Below are 22085 nucleotides of genomic sequence, written 5' to 3' on the forward strand. Positions count from 1 at the left end.
ATCCAGGTTGGTGCCTCTTGTTGGAGTTCATTCCAACAAGCCCATTCCATGTGCTGTGTTAAGTACTTTTTTTTTTTGTCTGTCCTGAATCTTCCAATTGGATGTCCCTGAGTTCTAATGAGAGAGGAAGAAAGGCTTTTCTCTATTCGTTCACACAATGCACTATTTTTTAATACTGCTATCATGTCTCCCTTTACTCACCTTTTGTCTAAAATGAAAAGTCTCAAATGTCGGAGGGGAGTTGTCCCATCTCCTTGATAACTGCGGCTGCCGTTTTCTGAACCTTTTCCGGCCTTATCCCGTATTGACCCGGCAGATCATTGCAATCTGAAGGGGAGTTTCTCCCTCAGGCCCCCCAAATATCAGAACCCTGCTCCACAGTAACTCAGAAAAGGGCTTTCACTGTGGTTGCCCATGTTCTGTGGAACAGCATTCCTGTCAAAACACAACAGGTGCCGACTAGCGGTGCTTTCCAGAAACAGCTGGAGACATTTCCGTTTTGACAGTCTTTTCCAACTGGATGAAAAGGTGTTCATTTTGTATTGTTATTAAATCAGTTATTTTTCACACTGTTGTAAAAACGATTTTTACCTGTTTTTCTGATGATTGTAAACCACCTTGACACAGATGCAAAAGGAGATCCATACATTCCTAAATAATAAAAAGTCTAGGCCAGGAATGAAAGTCAGAATTTTCCAAATGAATTCTGTTGCAAATGGCTCTGGGAACTTAGTTTTAGGTGGTCCTATTAGTTCTGTAAATAACAATAATTATAGTTGATTGATAACAGTTGGTGTAGTGGTTAAGGTGCTGGACTACCACCTGGGAGACCAAGGTTGGAATCCCCACACAGCCATGAAGCTCACTGGGTGACCTTGGGCCAGTCACTGCCTCTCAGCCTCAGAGGAAGGCAATGGTAAACCCCCTCTGAATACCGCTTACCATGAAAACCCTATCCATAGGGTTGCCATAAGTCGGAATTGACTTGAAGGCAGTCCATTTTCAATAGTAGTTAATATTAATATTAATATTGTAGCATTTTGCCAACCTCCTAATTTGCACAGACTGTTGGTGAGAGCTGTGCTTAAGCCACCTATCACCAATCCAGGGTCTCATCCTTGTCACTCCAAACGCTGTATCACCTGTGTACCTCAGGGAGACAGCCACTTTTACAAGCACTAGGCAGGACATATTACATCAAACAGAACATGACCTGTAGGTCCTGCAATATAGTTTACATCATCGAGTGCAAAAGACCAGGATGTCATATCCAATACATAGGAAAGACCACAACTGACCTACGCATGTGCTTCAGGAACCACACGTTGACAACCTTGACAAAAAAGTGGAGCAACCAGTTGCAAAGCATTTTAACATCGAGGGTCACAGCCTGTTGGACTTTTCCATAACAGCAATAGAGATGCCAGCAGATCCAGCAGCATTGACTAAAAGGGAGAACTTTTGGATATACTCTCTGGACACATTGGCACCACATGGCCTGGACCTGGAGGACAGTACCACCACTACTTAGCTTCTGCAAAGGAAGCCCCTCTGAGCATTCCATCCTCAAAGCTCTATAACTGCCACCTTGGTAACAGCATTTGTATGTTGGCAGCTGATGAAGGCGGAAGCTGAAACATTTTGTTAATATAATAAAAACCTCTGTTTGGTTAATCACAATTACGTTTATATAAAACATATATATATGTTTTTATCATTGATGCTTGTATCTATGTTTTATTGTTAATCGCTTTGGTGCATTTAATGGAAAGCAATTCAGAAAAGAAATGAAATAAAATAAATGCATAATATGACTCCTACAAGAATCCCTGGGGAAGGAAGGGAAAGTCTTTCTCGCTTACCATCTCCAACAAATTGCAGAAGTGCAAGATCAATGGCCCTCTTCCATGGTGACCCCTTCTGGAGGGCAATCCCATAGCCCGTTGTGGCAAAGATGTACCCACTGCCAATCGTCACCAGTTTGCACCCCTCATCTCGCCCGGCTTTGTAGTTCAGCACTGCTGCATCGTAGATGAAAGCATCCAGCTTCCTGAAATAAAAGATGGTGTTTTACAAACCAAATGAAAGAGAGCAGGCAGGCGAGCTCCCGTTTGCATGCCTTGACACTGGAGCCCCAATGAAGGGTTCTTCAGCATCATTAAGAGGTTTCTGCACTCTTTCGACATTGATTAGCAGGGTGGGACAGAGAATAGTCATTAGGGATTGGGGAGAAACTTGATTCAGTTCACATGTAAAGGTGAACTGCCAAATTAGCACTTTCTGAAATGATACCCACGCTGAAATACAGCCATCCTTTGACTTTCACGCTTTGTCAACTTCTGAAATGCCGTTTTCCAGCAAAGTTATATGTACAAAACTGCACACAGAGCCGCCCCTAGGCACCGGGAAGCGGGGCAGTTGCCCCGGGCCCTGCACTTTGGGGGGGGGCCACACTTGGTGATCTGCTCACCAGCTGGCTCCTCCCTCCCTGCCTGCTCGCCTTCACCAGGCAGGGCGCAGCACTCACTCACTCTCTTTCCACCCGGGACAGGGGCTCGCTTACCTGCCTGCCCGCCTGCCATGGCGAAGCCGGCGCTGCCGCTCCTGCTGCGGTCAGTGAGCGGTAGCGGTAATTATCTTCACAATTTCCTCTAAGTTGACGCATTTGTAACAGTGTGTAGGTGTGATAAATAGGAAAAAATAAACCACGCGGAGCACCGTGATCATAAAGTATTTATGTTAAAAGTTACACCTTTTTTTTTGGCAACCAAAAAACCAACAACAGCGGGTCGAATAGGCAAGTGCGAAAGCAAGCAGGACCAAAAAAAGGGTGGATTCGGATCGAACAAAGGACTATCGGAATCAAGCAGAAATAGGCAGTGAAACCCATCCCTATATATTTGTCAAAACTACACACAAAAATAGGTTTATTAAGATAAATTCACACTAAAAATTCAGAAATTTTAATGAGGATTTTTTTGGGGGGGAATTGCAAATTGGTTTGGAAATGTGTAGAACTGAATTTGGTATTGGAAAAATTAAAAACCTAGAGAACCATCACTGACAGATTTGTCTGTCTTTAATTATGAGGTTACATATTTGTGGAACACACTGCCCTGGGTTACAGTACGGGGCCATTATATTAGGTTGTGTGCACCCTAGCCTGTTTGTTTTGCAAAAATGTAGTGTGCTTTTTTCCAATCCAGAATCATTCATGCTTGTCCTCAACATGCTGTTTTCAATCTAGATCAGCCTGTCCCAACTGGTATGCCTCCAGACGTTGCTGGACCACAACTCCCATCAGCCTCAGCCATTGGCAATGCTGGCTGAGGCTGATGGGAGTTGTGGTCCAACAACATCTGGAGGCACACTGGTTGGGAAAGGCTGATCTAGGTTGATTCTAGAACCTTCTGTCCACAAGGATGGGTGTGGTTACATGATATGCATTTGAACACCCTCTCCTTGATTAGGTTATCCATGCCTTTTCCTCTCTGCACATGCCCCAGGGGAACGGAGAAGGAAGTGGTGATTGTGATCTTGGTATATACACACACACACAACGTCATTGGGCAGGTATGGACACACACACACACTGACTGCCTAGATTTGTGTTCATCTGTTTTCAAATGGACACACTCTGAGGTAGTGCAGAATCAATCTGCAATTAGCTTTTATTTTTTGAATGAAACCAGTTTCTCAAGACATGCTTTTTGGGGGCAGGGGGAATAGGCAATAGATATAGATTGTGTGTGCACTCCATAGAAAAAACAAGTTGTCTCCATTGATTCTAGAATAAAACTGTGTATATGAAGCTTTAGGCTGTGGGCACACTAATCACTTCAAAAGCTGCCAGAATGGTTTTTCTAGCTGTGTTTTGAAGTGACAACGCCCTCTGCTGGCCACATCTCCCTTCCCTACTACTGCCTTCAGACCTTTTAGGACTACCTACAGCAAAGCGTTGGGCCAATCACAGTCTCTGCCTGAGCCTGCAGCTAAGCGTTTCCATTGGTCACACCTGGAAGACAAAGGGGCCAATCTACCAATCAGTTGCAAAACTTCTCTGAAGCTGACTTTTTAAAAAAAACGCACTGGAGCTGATCCAACAAAATTTTAAGATTAAAACGGGGCAGAGTTTGACTAGTGTCATTTGACCCCGTTTTGAGAAAAGAGAGGTGGAGACGCGCTGGAACTGACACAAACAGTAAGGATGTCTCTACATTTAGATGGCATTAGAAAGGGATAAGACAAATTCACAGAGATGGAGATGTCTAGCAACTGCTGTTAGCCATGATAGCTAAAAGGTGGATTTCAACATTAAGGGGCAGTGTGACACTCAGGATCAACTGCTGGAAAGAAGCCATGGGAGGACTCCTGCCTGAACCATTGCCTGTCAATGTCAACAATACTAAGCTAGATGAACCAATGGTCTGAGTCACTATAAGATAGTTCCCTACGTTCTTATATATGGGAAAGGGCCAGGGGACCAAGGGGAGGGCCAACCTGGCCCCATCCGCCAGGTGAAGAGCAGTTGCAGGGACCAAAAAGAATAGTCAGCTCCAGCTTCCTTGGAACTGTAGAAGCAAGCAAGGGGAAAGGATTTCTTGTCCCATCCCAGAGTGTAGTCGTCCAGGGTCATGGGGTGATGGTGGTCGTAGATCCCTTACATTTTGGGGAGCAGGGTCCCAGCCAGGTCCCTATGTAAGAGCCAATCAGCACAAGAGGGAACCTTGTTAGCCATTGAGAAGAGTCCCTGTCCTTTCCTGCTGATTGGAGCCAATCAGTGTGAGAAGAGATGAGTCAGCCACTGAGAAGACTCTTCTCATTAGCTTACCCACAGCCTCCCCTTCCATGCTGATTGGCTGCTAGGGAGTCCCTTGTAGGGAAGGAAAGCAAGGGAGGAAAGGGAAAGTGGAAAGGGGGCGTGGCTGTGAGGGACGTGGCATCACTGTCATGAAGGGACCCTGCACTTCTGAATTTGCCACTACATTAGGGGTTCCATCCATCAGCCAAAAGATCGAGAGCATCAATTGTTATTCAAACAAGACCACCAGCAAGGGAAGATCAGCCTGACCCAAACTGGATTTTAAAAATGTCTGCATGCAGCTTGCCACTTTGACCTGCCCTTGAAGAACAGATCTCAGCTGGCTCGTTCATTGGCCTCCCGTTGTATATATTTGTCTTTTGAGTTTGTAATGACAGAGCCCATGGGCACCTCCAGACTAGTGTTCATTTTGGCAGGTGTATTCTGCAACCTATCATTGACACAATAATACTGCATTGCACCAGTAGACTGGGAATAAAAACACACACAACATATCGATATTACTACAGCCACTTTATTCACCACAACTTAAAGAACTTATGAACTGCATAGGGAAAAGACCACATGCAGGAAATAGTCAAACGCTCTGTCAGGCTCCGAGCCCTACCCTGATTGAGTGAGCCTACCATGCAGGGGTGAAAGGTGGCTTCAATTCCACCTCTTTCCCCCACCACACCCCTTTCGGGGAGGAGGAAGCTCTTCCTGATTCACGCCCCCTTTTGAGTCTCACAACTCCAATCGAGTGACATGGGTTGACCTCAGAAGTGATCCCCATGGGTTGCAGAGCCCTGTGTGCAAGGATCTGGAATCACTATTCACCCGAAAAGTGCCTCGGGGCGCTTACCATTCCTTCCCTTTCCTGCATGCACCTGCCAAGTGACCAAATTAAACCAATCAACTGAATTATCCAGCTCCCACCACTAACTGCACCTACCCTCACTGCACTAAGGAGTAGGTCAATCTGGAACTGAAATGGAACGGCTTCAGAGGAGGGCAAAGAGGATGATCAGGGGACTGGAAACAAAGTCCTATGAGGAGAGACTGAAAGAACTGGGCATGTTTAGCCTTGAGAAGAGAAGACTGAGGGGAGATAGGATAGCACTCTTCAAGTACATGAAAGGTTGTCACATAGAGGAGGGCCGGGATCTCTCTTGATCATCCCAGAGTGCAGGACATGGAATAATGGGCTTAAGTTGCAGGAAGCCAGATTTCGGCTGAACATCAGGAAAAACTTCCTAACTGTTAGAGCTGTACGACAATGGAACCAATTACCTAGAGAGGTAGTGGTCTCTCCGACACGGGAGGCGTTCAAGAGGCAGCTGGACAGCCACCTGGATATGTCTAAAATTAGATTCCTGCATTGAGCAGGGGGTTGGACTTGATGGCCTTATAGGCCCTTCCATCTCTATTGTTCTAGGATTCTATTATTCCCCTCTTGCCATCCAATCACAGGAGAGGACAAAAGAAATCCCACTTGGCCCCAACTATGCTAACCAGCTTATCTCACACTGCATACCAGTCAGGAGGGCTGCGTCTTGAGACAAAGTAGTGTAGGAAGCAGGCAGAGGTATTATATATCCTCCTCATGCTCCTCCCCAGCCTTGGCACATGTACGGGATCTGCACCAAAAGTGGCTTCTTGCCCTACTTCCACCCCTTCCCACAGATGCACCTTTCGGGGCCTGACTAGAGGAGCGGTATCAGTGCTGGATTTATGCTGGACCGTCCACACATCGTTCTGCTGTATTAGTGGTTCTGTCATGCTTCCCGACGTTATTGCCGTCCGGAGGGCAGCTCTTGCGCTGTAGTGCAACAAAGGCACAACAAATAAACCAGAACATTTGTTGTGATGTTAAAAGTTACAAGAAGCTACAGGACGTGCGCCGACTGCAAACAAAACCCTGTGTCCTCAGGCACAAACGGTATTGGAAGTAGGATTGCTTATAACCACCCCAATGCTATCATGAACACAATTCATCATAAAGACACAATAAAAAGGGCATCTGAAGGACTCTCTCTTTCTTTCTTGCCCTCCCCCCCCCACTTTTATTAACGTGAGCTGCTTGGGGAGACAATGATTAGCTGAAAACCAAGATGCAAATATAGACTGAGATCCAGTTTATTCACACTCAGAGTCAACCCGCTGAAATTAATGGACTTAAGCCCATTGTGTTTAACGGGTCTGCTCTAAGGATGACTTAGTTGGCAATCGCCTACAGTAAAGAAAGGAACGGAGGGTGGAATATATTTAATATATTGATCTGCAGATTTCCTTTTCATAATAATAAAGAGCAATGATCCTGCAATATGATCCCGTCATTTCTGTCTTGACGGGACACTCTTTTTAATAATAATGAACTTCTTTGCTGAAAATAATGAAATGAAATGAAACGTCAAGTGGATTAGAGGAAAAGGTGGAAATTAAATCCTTTGTGAACCAGCGGAAGGCTTTTCCAAAGCTATCCAATCCACCTCATAAAGGTTCTGTTTTTAAAACAGGCATGAGGATCGTCTTTCAAGGTTCACAGTCCCTGCTCTCATTATTTCTACATCTCAAGAACAGCAGCGGTGGATGAACAGGCTGTGGAAGGTTTTTTTTTTTTTAAAAAAAAAATTAGTCGGGGCAGTTCCTCTTTAGAAAGAAAAGAGCAACTACCAGTTAAAACAACCCCTCCAACCCCATGGGAATAGCCGTCCTTGATAAGGTCACGACTGAGAACAAAGCACCGTATGCGCTGCTGCTACTATTGCGGCTCGTAGCGATGTTAAGAATAATGATCAAAACTTCTGCTTCAAGAGTTTAGCAACGTGCATTGATTTCTGGGTGGGCTGTAAGCGCAACAGAAGGTCTCATGACTGCACGGAGAGGGTTCCAGGATCAATCTCCAACCTTGCCAGCTACAGGCTGGGAGAGAAATCGTCTGAACTGAATTGTTGAACTACAACTCCCATCATCCCCAGCAAGCAGGGCCCAATGGCCAGGGATGATGGGAGTTCGTAGATTAGCAACATCTGGAGAGCCAAAGGTTCTCCACACGTTGGGGATGTATCCAACTAAATCCTACTGAGAGTAGACCCATTGAAATTAATGGACTTACATTAGTTATATCCATTGATTTAAATGGGCCTACTCTGAATAGGCCTAACCTTGGAGGCAACCCCCTGCCATAGACAATATCGCACGAGACAGACCAATGATCCGACTTGGTAGAAGGCAGCATCCTATGTAATTATGTAAATGAAGCACGCAACTCACACACTTATGCTTAATTTGCATAATGAATACAAGTGAGAAAATTTGTTGTTGTTGTTATATGCCTTCAAGTCGATTTCAACTCATGGCGACCCTATGAATCAGCAACCTCCAACAGCATCTGTTATAAACCACCCTGTTCAGGTCTGTGGCTTCCTTTATAGAATCAATCCATCTCTTGTTTGGCCTTCCACTTTTTCTGTTCCCTTCTGTTTTTCCCAGCATTATTGTCTTTTCTAGTGAATCATGTCATCTCATGATGTGTCCAAAGTATAATAACCACAGTGTCATCATTTTAGCTTCTAATGAAAGTTCTGGTTTAATTTGTTCTAACACCCAGTTATTTGTCTTTTTTGTGGTCCATGGTATGCACAAAGCTCTCCTCCAACACCACATTTCAAACGAGTTGATTATATGATCTCAAATCCATTACATGGATTGGAGAAAGAGGTGCCTTCAGGATCTGTCAGAAATGAAGGAGAGCAAGAGTGCCCCTTCTGTACAGGGGGAGGTATAGCATGATGATAGGGAAGAATGGGGAATCTCAGGCTCAAAATCTCTATCTGACCCCCAGGACTCTTCCCAGGCTGCAGTCCTCAGGCCACATCCCTCACCTGCTCTGTTTTAAAGCTTCCTTTTTGCCTGGCTGAAATTTGTTCTTGAGCTCGGAAAATATGCTTCTTGCATGAATCGGATGGAGGGCAGAGAGGGGTGGGTGAGTGTGCGTAGAAACTAGCAGCCTGTACACAGGGAGCAATTCACATCTGTTCAGAGTAGACCCACGGAAATTAATGAACCTAATTTAGGCATGTTCATGAACTTCAATGGGTCTACTTTGAGTAGGACTAGCACCAAATATAACCCAATCTCTCTCTCACTCTCGCACACACCCAATGGTGGCTGATGCCCATTGGGACTGGTGGGGCGGAAGGCAGGGCGGCCAACGGCTGATGGAGCCACAGCCAATGACAGGCAGAGGCAGCTAATGCTAGTTTCGCCTCCATCCTCCTCCTTGCAAGTTCTGGAGAGTACTCAGGTGGAGGAAGCTGACAGACAATGCCGCCCCCTGCATTGGTGAAGAGTGCAGGCAGCTGGGGGCTGGCTGAAGACAAGAGTGAAGTTGATGAGGCAGTAGGGGTGGGTGAGGATTTTGATTCAGTTCACATTTCAAGCAGAATTGATCAAATTCGCACTTTCCAAAACAATATGAGAACCGAAACACAAGCATATGTGAGCATTCGCATATATTAGAATTTCGGGATGTAGTTGGCCAACGAAACAACATTTACAAAAATGCGTATATTAGGGGAGAGTGTGCATCAAAATGAACACATGAATGAAAATAACATGCAAAAAGGCATGTTGTGATGAGAAATGGCTTGCAAAAAGGTGTACCTTTCTCAAAACTGCCTACAAAAATGTGTTTATTTGGAGAAATTTGCACTAAAACGGTGAATTTTCATGAGAATTTTTTTTTAAAAAAATTGCAGATTGCTACAGAGAACTGAATTTAACATTGGAAAATTGAGAAACTGAGTGAACCGAAAGTGACAGATCTTTCCATCCCAATGAGGCCGTGCCCCAGTTACTCAAATACACCAGCCAAGACATACACACATGCATTTAAATCCCACACACAAGGATGTGATCACAAGGATTCCCCTTTGAGCATACACAGCACTGCGGCATGGATAGTAAAGAGCAACATTGTCCCCTCCAGGATTACATCCAGTTATTACCAATACTGCATAACTCCGTGCCGAGGCTGTTATCACCACTGTTGCTTGTGTAAGTGCATAGCCATCCATCACCAAGCTAGGAAATAAGATTATTGCTGACAGGGCCGCCTCGCTTAACCCCCTTTATAAAAAGACTCGTTCAGAGAGGAAAGTAAAAACAAATCGTTCCGACGCTTGATATAATCCTGGTGTTCATTACACATCTTTCAGGCAAAGTTTTCAAAGTAGGAAATCAACAAGGCTAGCAAACGTCTGTCTCTAAAGATGGAGACAGGCTTGCGGCGTGGCTTGAGGAAAGAACGGCTGGATCACTGCACCTGCTTTGCATGGAAAAGGGTCCTGGGTCCAATCCCTGGCCTCTCCAGATAGGGCTGGGGAAGATCCCAGTCTGAAATCCCAAAGAACCACTGCCAGTCAGAGCAGGCATCTCCAGGTAGGGCTAGAAAAGGCTCCTGGAGAGTTGCTGCCAGTCAGTGTAGACAATACTGAGCGAGATGGGTGAATGATCTGATGTGAAATAGGGCAGATTCATATGGGGAAGGGCCATAGGGCAGAGCATCTGCTTTGCATGCAGAAGGACCCAAGTTTAACCTTTAACATTGCCAGGCAGGGCTAGGAATGCCTCCTACCCAGAAAGGGCTACAAATGTCCAGCTGCCAGTCAGTGTTGCCAGTACTGAACTAGATGGGACTATGGGCTGACTTGGTGTAAGGCAGATTCCTACATTCCCATTTGGGGCAGAAGCAGTTAGTGTGAGCTAGAATGCAGACTAAAGAAACCATGATAGTGAATACCTCTCGAGTATTTGCTCACATGATTTCCATTCCTGACCTCAGAGGAACACACAAATTGCAACAGGAAAGTAAATCTTTGGATGGGCTAGCAGCTTTTCCGTGTCGATTTGCAAGGCTGATTTCTTCCCTCCAAAATAATGGAAAATGGATTATTTCAGCTACAGATCTTGCAACACAAATCAAGAACCAATACCCTAGGGGCATTCATAAGGGTATGATGTACAGAGAGCACACTGCCTTTCTCAGATTTATAAATACTGACAAAAAACCCTTTTTGCAATCTATCTTTCTGTACCCTGTGCTTTTCTTGTGCCTGACATATTGATCTGGACTCATTCTGTCCGATATAACGAAGTATATGGTATAGAAATAACCTTCGCACTTACCATATGTGACAAATGGTTGTCATATTTCTCTCTCTCAACCACCCCTAAGCTAAAGAGCAGTTGCAAACACATTTTTTGCAGCATTGAACAGAGCAACTGATATCTCCTCTCCATAAGAACCACCTAGATGGGTCAGGCCAAAGGTCCAGCTGGTGTAAAGATTGAGCAATCAGCCTATTTTCTTTCCATGTCCATTTTGCATGAACTCAGTCATAAGTCCATCCCATCCTCTTTTGTGTGACTAAAAAGAACATTAAAATGTTGCATTTAAATCATACAGACTTGAAAGGCATTTTGTATGTATCCTTCCCCTAAGATATGCGTTTCTGTATATATTCCAATGCACTTTCTCCAAAAATTGTACACATTGTCCCCATAAAACACATTTTTGAAGCAAAACTGCATCACAAAACTTGGCATGTAATCCAACTGATGAATTCCAATCTCGCCTATAAGTCCAGGACCTGTGAATTCAGGCTACTTCACAAGACAAATTTCTCCTCCAGAGTGTGGTTCGCCACAGAAGGCCAACCAGCTGCTTCGGGGAAGCCCACAGGCTGAGCAGAAAGGCAATAGCCCTCTCCTGCTGTTGTTCCCCAACCACTGACATTCGGAGTTAGACTGCTCCTGAACATGGAGGCCCTATTTAGCCATCATGGCTGCTGGTCTTTGACAGACCTATCCGCTTCATGAATTTCTCTTATCCTTTTAAAAAGCCATCTAAGGTAACATCTCAAGTTAGCAAATTCCTTTCGTCAATCGTCTGTTATGTGTGAGATCCTTTCTTGCTCGTTTGTCCTGAACATCCCACAAATCACTTTCATTGGAAGTCAAATTTTCTAGAATGACGGGAGGGAGAAAAACTCCTTCCACACTGTTAATAATTGTATAACCCTCCCATCATGCCGTTTTAACTACCTTTGCCTGGGGACCCAAGTGGCAAGTGGATTTATTTGTGTGGTTCTGTTGATTGTGTGGGAGAGCCAGTGTGGTGTAGTGGTTAAGGTGTTGGACTCGACCTGGGAAACCAGGGTTTGAATCCCCGCATAGCCATGAAGCTCACTGGGTGACCTTGGGCCAGTCGCTGCCTCTCAGCCTCATGAAAACCCTATTCATAGGGTCGCCATAAGTCGGAATCGACTTGAAGGCAGTACACTCACATTTTTCTATTGATTCTGGGCCTCTGGGCTTCCAATCAGTGAGGTCATTCATTGTCTCAGGAAAATGCTTTGTACATCAGGGTGGGGAACCTTTTTCAGCATGGGGGTTGCATTCTCTCATGCACAACCTTCCAGGGGCCACATGCCAGTGGTGGGCGGGGCCAGAGGCAAAAGTGGGTGGAACCATCATTGTACCTCTTATCTGACTCCAGTGGATTTCATTCTAGGTACGCAAAAGACAGAGGTTCACACACACACCATCCTCCATCCAAGCAAGCAAGAAGCTCCAGGGCAAATTCCAGCCAGGCAAAAGCCCATGAGGAGAGCACAGAGCAGGACCGATGAGAGGTTTGGCCTGAACAGAGGAGGGCATGGCCTAGACAATCCAGAGGTCTAGACAGAGAGGCCTGGAAGGCCACGTTTGGTCTGTGGTCTGATGTTCCCCACCATTGGTTTGTGCTGAATTAAACTGGCATAGAAATATCCCCAGCATGTTTACTTTTCAGATCACAGGGAGAACAGATGAAATACGTCATTCAAGACAGGGGGTGGGGAACCTTTGGTCTTGCCATAGGTCATGCTTGCTAGGGCTGATTGGAGTTGCAGTTCTTCCCCAACACATGCATGAGTGCTCATGCGCGCGCACACCCTTTTAGATACTGCATCCATAACTCAAAATATATGGTATGCTATCAGTTCCATGAAGACGCACCTTTCTTCTCCTCTTATAACCGTCATAATGTGGTGAACAATAGCGGCCATCCAAGTGGGGTAGCACCATGGCTAGCTTCCTGGCAGTGTCATTGGGCGCTGCTTATCGAGGCAGGGCAGGGGTGTGCCAGGGGTGTGCCCACACTGCCCCAACTCTGCTGCGGCCCTCCCTTCCCTCACCCCATCCTGGTAAAGGGCAGTGACTCTGCTGGCCTCCTTTACAGCTCTGAGATGAAGACATGTGTACAAATGCTAGCTGGTATTATTGGTCCTCCTTCTGCTTAGTTGGAAACCTTTCGTCCCACCTTCTCAAATTAAAGTCTCCAGCAGAAATCATCAGTACAAAAGCGGCAGCTCCCCTGCACCCCCTGCTGAAGAAGCAGGATCCAGCAGATGAGGAGAAAGGGAAGGGAAGGCAGAGTGTTCTCCGCGCTGCTTCTAATCTCCGCTTCCCAGCCTCATCTGTCAAAACATCACCTTCCTGCACGGTGACATGCAAGACAACAGCAGGCCATGGGGAAGAGGAAATGGCTACAAGCAGAATCAAAAGCTACCCATTGCAACAGCCAGATCTCCCAGGCTCTGCCAAGGTTTTCAACTCTGGCTGCATGACTCCTGTCTCCCTCACAAGGGCAGCTTTCTTTTGTAGCTGGTCTCGTCTGCCGGAAAGAAAAGCAGGCAGGAGTAGAGCTGACAAAATAGGCATGCGAACTGCGGATGCTAGGATGAGCAATTTGTTATCTCTTCGAGGGATTTTGCTTGCCCCCATTTTCATAAAGTGACTGAAGAAAAGGGACCTTTATCAGTGCAACTACAATGCATTTGACCAAAATATCCTCGCATTTCGGTACAGTTAGCTCCCTGTTCTGTGCTTCGCTGTGCTGGGAGATGTGTTTTCAGTCCAGTTTGCCACATTACCAATTTACAAGTGGACCAGACTTAGCGACTGGAAAAATGAGGAATTAGGAGAAACCGAAATCGACATCTTTGCCCCTCCCTAGCTCGAACAAATATGCAGAGCTTGGAAAAGTTACTTTTTTAAGCTACAACTCCCATTAGCCCCAGCCAGCATGGCCACTGGATTGGGCTGAGGGGACTTGTAGTTCAAAAAAGTAACTTTTCCAAGCTCTGCAAATATGGACTACTGCCCCAAGGCAAGGGGTGGGAGGGAGAGACAGGGGTAGGGCCGAAAACCCCACCCACCACAGCAACAGCTGTTGCTTCTCTTCCCATCAGCCTGCCACCACAACAATCGGAAACATCCAGAGGAACAAAGATCCCCGGGAATCCAGATTGTCTGCTTTGAAATCACAGCGTCAAGCTGGTTTAATCCCCCACATGTTTACACTGACAAAACCAGATCAATTACACCTTTCATTTAGAGATTCACAAGAGACACCAACAAGGGAGAGAGGAGAGGACTGTCTTTCTTTCTTTCTTTCTTTCTGGGGGCCCATTATGACATTGATAAGGGACATCAGTCAGGATGAAGTTCAAAGTGACAACTTGCAATAGCCGTCATCGCATTAAGCTTTCTACACGCAGCAAATTGGATTGAGCACAGATGGGATCTGAGTCCCTCAGGCCCTTGGACGCCTCCTCCCTGCACCTCCTGCAGGAGCCTGCTTTAATAATCTTATCTATTAAATGCCATGTCCATATTTATCTGCCTTGTGGGGCATCTGGGAGCATAAGCCAACATAGAAACACTTTTAAAAGAGAGAGAGAATGTGGCAATTTTTGAAGGGTAATATCCAGGGCCATCCTATGGAGCTGACTGTTGGAACTTTCAGGATAAAAGGAAGTCCTTCACATGGCACATAGATAAGCTAGGGAATTCAGTCCCACAAACAGGAAGTGATGGCCACCAATTTGGATGGCTTTAAAAGGGATAAAGTTATCAATGGCTGCTAGCCAGTATATTCTATATTCACTGCTGGAGACAGTACGCCATTCAATATTAGTTGCTGGAAATCACAAGTGGGGGAGATTGCTCTTGCGCTCAGATCCTGCTTTCAGGCTTCCCAGAGGTATCCTGTTGGCCACTGTGAGAACAGGACGATGGACTAGATGGGCCACTGGCCTGATCCAGCAGGCTCTTCTTATGTTCCTCTCTGTTAACTGTAGCATTGCACATTTTCTCTGTATGCTACCTGAAAGAAAAGATCAGGAGTGTGGATTCCAAAGTGGACCCACATCAGATCTGCTCATTGGTCTGCATGGTGCAGATCAGGTGAGTCTGCTTTAGAAACCGAGTTTGCAGGATTCCTCCCCAATCCTTTCCTTGCAGTGTTATCCTTATGATTCCATTTTGTGTATAATACACATATTTACACACACACACACACACACACATTTCAAAAACAGAACATATTACATCAAAAAGAACATAGCCTGCAGGTCCTGCAATATAATTTATGTCATCGAATGCAGAAGACCAGGATGTCATATCCACTACGTAGGAAAAACTACAACTGACCTACTCACACACTTCAGAAACCACAAATCAGCAATATTGACCAAGAGCAGACTCAGTATGAGTTATGAACCTGTTTGGGGTCCAATATTTGGCTCTGCAATTATGCAAAACAGCATAGGTTTAGTCTGCTGGACATTTTTTTTAAAAAAAAGACGTAATGAATATGAGATTGTTTTCCTTCTGACCACTCAGCCTTTCAAAATATTTCAGCAAGTGAAACAAGTGGAGCATCTGCAAAACATTTTAACACTGAAGGTCACAGCCTGTTGGACTTTTCTATAACAGCTATACAGATGCCAAAAGATCCAACAGCATTGACTAAGAGGGAGAACTTCTGGATATACCCACTGGACCCATTAGCACCACATGGCCTGAACCTGGAGGACAGTACCAGCATCATTTAGCTTCTGCAAATGAAGCCCCTTTGAGCATTCCATCCTCAAAGCTCTGTAACTGCCACCTTGGTAACAGTATTTGTATGTTAACAGCTGATGAAGGCGGAAGCTGAAACATTTTGTTAATACAATAAAAACCTCTGTTTTGTTAATCACAATTATGTGCATATATTTTTAGGTGATGAACAGAATCCTTATAGGGATCCAGAGCAAGCTTGGGTGAAGTTCTGTTTGTTCCTTTCAAAACTTTCTCTCTCTCTACACACACACACAAACACTTTTTGGTAGAACGATAAAAGTCTCTGTTTTGTTAATCACAATTACATGTGTGTATATATATTAGGGATCGGGTTTGCTGCATGGTGCCAATCAGCGTGCATTTCAATAGTCCATCATTTCTTTACTGGTCCATCCTTTTTTAGTTTCCACTTTCTCTGGCACTTGCTGATTTGATCTGCTGCGTGCGTTTTGGGGTGATTCAATCCGCAGGTGTTTTTTTCCCCAGGGTTGCAAAAATTATGTAATTGTTTTTGTAGATACTTATGACAGAATTCCACATAGTTCTTTGGCGGCAGAGAAAAACATTGCATAATTTTTAGGTCGCTTACATGAACGATCATAGTGTTCCACGTGTTTTTTTGACCGAGGGGAAAAACATTGCAAAAAATAATTATAAAAAAAGGATGTAAAATAGGGGGAGGATTTTTGGAGGGGGGAATCATGCCAATTACAGCTGTGGCCCACTGCAAGAGATCGGTGCCACTCTGAAGGGATGGTGAACTAGCGAATTCAGTTGGGATCCGGTACCAGGTACGATTTTGTCGGATATTCTTCCCCATCCCTAATATTTATATATTCATTTCAATGGGTCTGCTCTGAGTAGGGCTTAGTTGGCTGCAACCCAATACAATTACATGTCAGGGTAGGTTTGCCTCAACAACAACAGCAGCGACAGAAGTGTTCAGCTGGCTTTGAACACAATACCATGGAGCTGCCTGACTCATATGAGGAACTGTAGGCCAGGCTTTTTAAACAGAAGAAAACCAGCAGAAGTTCTGAAAAACACCCGGCATCTGTGCCTGAACACTCAAGCAGCTGATGAAATGCCTTTCTCTCGCCTCTCAGTCCTTCCTCAAGTTCTCTGAGACCAAAACTCAGCCCCTTAGGAGTGCGTAGCTGTTGTCGTGTATTGATCACGAAAATACTGTACATGACAGGCAATTTGCACCATCTGGTGCAGAAGTGTCCATCAAGGGAAGCGGCATGGACACCTTGGGATGTCGAGAAATCACTCAAGAAAGAGAAGTTGCAGCAGAGGAGAACCGTCAACGGCAGTGAAGGACTCGTGCTGTCAAGGGGATGGAACAAGCGTGCAGACAAGAAGCAGCCAGCACAGCTGGAACCAAGTGAAGGTTCCAAGGAATGGCTTTCATGTTTCTGCAGCCTCACACCAGATGTTTCACAAGAAACCTTTTCCTAGCCCGATCCTGTTAGACTGTTAGATTCCACACCTGCCTGCATCAGAGGGAGAAGTGATATAACAAGGCCCCCTCTGTCAGCCTTGCTGGAACTTCTGCCTCCTCCTCTCCGAGAACTGCCCCTATCCACAGCTTTTCCTGGCTGCATCAGAAGGAGAAGCAAGACAGTGAGGTCCCCCCCACTGGCCTGGCTGGGACCATTCGGTTCCTCTTCTCCTAGAGCAGCCTTTCCCAACCTTTGGGTCCTCAGATGTTGCTGCCCCACAGTTCCCATCATTCCTGACCATTGGCTATGCTGGCTGGGGCTGATGGAAGTTGTAGTCCAACAACATCTGGGGGCCCAAAGGTTGGGAAAAGCTGTCCTAGAGGTTCCTCCCCCCCCATAGCTTTTCCCCACCTTCAACTGGAAGAGCCCATCCTTTAACACTCCACCGGAAATTTTATTTGAAATGTATTTATATTTTTCTACTCTATGTTGTTGAATCTGCGCTTTACTGTAATATAATTTGTATTTTAATATGTTTTTTGCATTTCCCTTTTAAAAGTATTTAATTGTGGCGGCCTATGGCTCTGAACAATAAAGATTCATTCATACCACTCCTGCCCCAGTCGAGCTTCCCCAGTGGACAAAAAAGATGCATTTTAGAATGGCATTGTAAATCTTCTTTAGCTCACACAAATCGTGAGATTCTAGAGAATGCGATATGGTGGGGCAAGGGAGTAAAGTAGGAAAGTGTGCAACCAAGGAAAGAGACAGCAAAGTTAACAAGCCTGGAGAATGGACAAATAAGAAGCAACAGGCAGGGATTAATGGAACTGTCAATTTTGGATTCTCTATGTTTCTCCTTTTTTTCACTCTCTAGTTGCCACCATGTTTTACATCAATGTTTTAATTTAATTTTATTGTTTTTATTTAAAAATGTGCATGAAAATTCATACACATATCTGTCTGCATTTCTCCTTATATATTCAATTTTGTATAGGATTTGGCCTGAAGCATGCATTTTTGCAAGCCTAATCTAATGCATTTTTATCTGTCATGTTCCCTGACATGCTTGTGCACACTTTCCCCAAACAGACACATTTTTGTACACGTTCTTTGGTTAGAGAACTGCATTGCAACATTTGGAGAAGCAGAAACTGAGGATGGAGCACATTTTTTCTATGTTGCGCCAGAAGGTAGGACCTGAACCAAGGGGTTTGAATGATAAGAAAAATGTTTCCTGACATAGGAACTGTTCAGCGGTGGAGCAGACTGCCTCAGAGGATGGTGGACTCTCCTTCATTAGAGGTGTTTAAGCAGAGACTGGGTAGTCACCTATTAGGGATGCTGTGGTGGTGGATTTTCTGCATCAAGAAGGAGTTGGGCTAGATGACCAACTCTGAGAAGTGCACATACATCTCTCTCTCTGTCTGTCTGTCTCTCTCTCTCTCTCTCTCACACACACACATACAGGTTAGGGATGTTGGAAAATTCCAATGAAAATGGAAACAAGAGTGGAAATTGACAGTGTTCACTTATTCGTCCCATGCCTGGAATTGAAATCAATCCAGGGAATACGATCAGTATTCACTCTTGTTGCTTTCAGTCTGCAGACACTATGCAATTATTACGCCCTCCCCTCCATTTGCATTGTTTTTCCTTTGCATTGAAATGAATGGTGTGGAACAATGTGATGACAATGTAATTACATAATTTTTGTAACTAATTACATAGGTTACCTAAGCTATGTCATCGCACCACCGTGGTCAGCGAGATGAATAACATCATTTTTGGTGGAAGACAAACTGCAGCAGAATGGAAACGGTGCTGCATGCAATGAATGCAGGGTAGAGCGAAAAGCAAGGTCTTCTGACATCCCTAATTAAGGTGATGCTTTTGTGCTTTTGTAGAACTGCTGAAATGATCAGCCCATTCACACACACCTCACTATGGAAGTCCGGGATGTGCAAAAGTGATGTGCATTCACCACAATTAAAATAGAACATGCTTTGTAGGCCTGTCACATCTACATGTGTACATGAGTATACTACGGATGGGGGAGAAATTTATTTTGGTTCATGTTTAAAGCCGTACTTATCAAATTCGCACTTTCCGAAATAACGCGAGAATCAAAACACAGCCATCCTTCCAAATTTGCACTTACCCTAATTTTGCGATGCAGTTCACCAACCAAACAGTGTTTACAAAAATACATAAATGAGAGGAAAGTGCGCATAAAAATGAATGAGTGAAAATAGAATTATATGATGAGAAACGCCTGCAAAAATGTGTACATTAGTCATAGCTGCATACAATGTGTTTATTAGGGGAAATTTGCACTAAATTGCTGAAGAATCTTCATGAGTGTTTTTTAAATAAAAATGTGCACATTTCTTCAGAAATGTGGTGAAATGAATTTGAGCTTGGAAGAATGAGAAATCAAGAGAACCCAAACTGACAGATCCTTCCATCCCTAAAGTATACCCCAATTCCCTTCAAAAAGAGGAAGAACCACAGGTCTGGACCACGCACAGGATTGCAATGGCCTGCATATATTGAGCTACTCGACCATTGTGCATATCTCACTACCGTTACCTTGGGCACATTCAAAGCAGCTCTGGGACATTCAAATAAGGCAAATACCATTTCTTTGTATAGGTTGTTGTTTTATTCCTTTTCGTTAGCCACTATGGGCTGAAAAGTGGAGGTATCTGTGCTTCAAATTGAAAATAAAATCCTACTTACCCAGTTTTCAAGCTGACCAAGGCATCCTCCACTCCTTTCTGGTTGTACTTCACCATGTAGGCATGCATCTCCTTATAGTTGTTCCTGATATTTCTCTCTGTGCTCCCATTCGGGACAGTCCCGAACCGAAATGGGGGTGAGTAAGCATACGGTTGTTGAAACTGGAGAGGAGGAAGAGGAAGGAGAATGGGAAAAATGACTCAAAAGGTCTAAGAAAGCAGTCTTCCAACACCTTGACTTCAAGAAACACTTTCTTCTTGTTTTGAATGGTGGCGATGGTCTCATCATGAACTTGGATGAAGCTCGCAAAGGCCATTGGTCCTTATGCCGAGTCAGACCATTGATCCATCTAGCTCAGTACTGTGTACACCGGGGCAGCCAGCGTGGTCTCCTCCAGAGGTTGTTGGACTACAAGTTCAGTCATCCCTGACCACTGGATACACTGGCTGGGGATGATGGAAACTGGAGTCCAACAACATCCGGATAACACCATGTTGGCTACTCCTGGTCTACCCTGATCAGCAGTGGCTCTCCAAGGCTTCAGACCTACCTGGAGATGCTGGGGACTGAACCTAGGACCTTCTGCATGCAAAGCCTGTGTTCTACCACTGAGTTATAGTTCCATTTGGGCAGGCAGTAGCTCTCCAAGCAAATATCACTCTTTGCTAGCCCAGTACCAAGGAATTGACCTGGAACACTACATGTAGAAAGCTACATGTAAAATGCATGCTCTGTCAATGAGCCATGGCCTCAACAGTAGAAGCTGTCTTCTACAGAGTCAAAGCATCAGTCAATCTAGCTGGGAACCTGTGGCCCTCCAGATGCTGTTGGACTTCAAGACCCAACATCCCTAACCTTGGTCATATTGGCTGGCTGGGGCTGATGGGAGTTGGAGTCCAACAACATCTGGAGAGCCAAAGGTTCCCCAGCCCTGATCCAGCTCTTCCGGTGGGCATGATGCTGGGGGCTTTAATCTGGGCCTTCTGAATAGAGACTCAGCCCTGGCCTGGGATTGTTTGTGCTCAGAACTTTCTTCACAGAAGGAAACAGGAACACAGGAAGATGTTTCCCACCAAATCAGGCCATTCGTCCATCTAGCTCGACATGTTGACAACATGGTGTGGGTGCAACTTTCTTGAATCTCAGGCAGAGAGAGAGGGTGTCCTCAGCACTGTGGCCAGAGATCTTAACTAGAGACGCCAGGGGTCACGATGATGCTGGTTTTATTATTTATTACATTTGTTAGTTTAAAAAAAACTATCCAAAAAACTTAAGATAAAATACAAAATGATAATATCAAGTAAATCGAAAGAATTAACAGACAATGTACAATACAGAATTCCCAAAATGCTCATCCAACAACACGATAAGGACAATTCCTACTCCTCCCCACTAAAAGCTGAGCACCACAGCATAGGCTAACTTAATTACCAAGGGCCCTGGTGCCTAAAAACTGGCAATGCTGGTGCCAAGTGCATTTCCCTGGGGAGAGTGTTGCACAAACAGGGGGCCCACCACCGAAAAGGCCCATTTGTGTATGCCACTCTCTGCACCTCCCTCAGATGAAGCAAATGGAGAAGGGTTCCTGATTGAGACTGCAGGGTCCTGGGAGGGGAGGGGGGCTTTATAGGTCAAAACCAGCACTTTGATTGGAGTCTAGAAACTAACTGGCAGCCAACACAGAAAGGTCAGATTCAGTGTAAGAATTGAACTGAACTTGGAATATTTTACATGCAAAGCAGGTGCTCCACCAGCAGGGATGGATGAATCTATCCATTTTGGTTTCTTCAGTTCATTGCTTCATATTTCCATTCCACCTCAGTGTGCAATTTAAAAAAAAAATGCCTCATGAAAGTTCATCAGCATTTAGTGAGAATTTCTCGTAATATACATACCTTTGTATGCAATTTTGCCTAACCTAGACATTTCTGCAAAGCAGTTCACCCTAATATATGCATTTTTTGTATGTAACTTTATACTAGTACATGCATTCTTGCACACATTACTTGGCTGGAGAGCCGCATTGCAGAATTCAGAGAAATGCAAACTTCAAAGGATGCCTGTGTTTTGGTTTGCATTTTCGGTTTTGGAAAGTGTGAGTTAAGTGTGTTCGCTTTTCAATGTGAACTAAATCAAATTTC

The 22085-nt window shown here is 44.8% G+C and overlaps 1 protein-coding gene across 5 annotated transcripts in view; it reads right to left on the reverse strand.

Annotated features, from left to right (window-relative positions):
• Window positions 1-22085, reverse strand: part of GRIN2A (glutamate ionotropic receptor NMDA type subunit 2A) — a 212238-nt gene that overhangs the window by 14472 nt on the left and 175681 nt on the right. For all 5 annotated transcript variants that reach the window (XM_061599547.1, XM_061599545.1, XM_061599544.1 and 2 more), the window contains 2 exons: window positions 19945-20105; window positions 1863-2050 (listed from right to left, as the gene is read on the reverse strand). In XM_061599547.1, the coding sequence (XP_061455531.1) occupies window positions 1863-2050; window positions 19945-20105 (349 nt within the window). The remainder of the gene's footprint in view (window positions 1-1862; window positions 2051-19944; window positions 20106-22085) is intronic.

This window comes from Rhineura floridana, chromosome 17 (assembly GCF_030035675.1).
Source record: "Rhineura floridana isolate rRhiFlo1 chromosome 17, rRhiFlo1.hap2, whole genome shotgun sequence".
Classification (NCBI taxonomy): domain Eukaryota; kingdom Metazoa; phylum Chordata; class Lepidosauria; order Squamata; family Rhineuridae; genus Rhineura; species Rhineura floridana.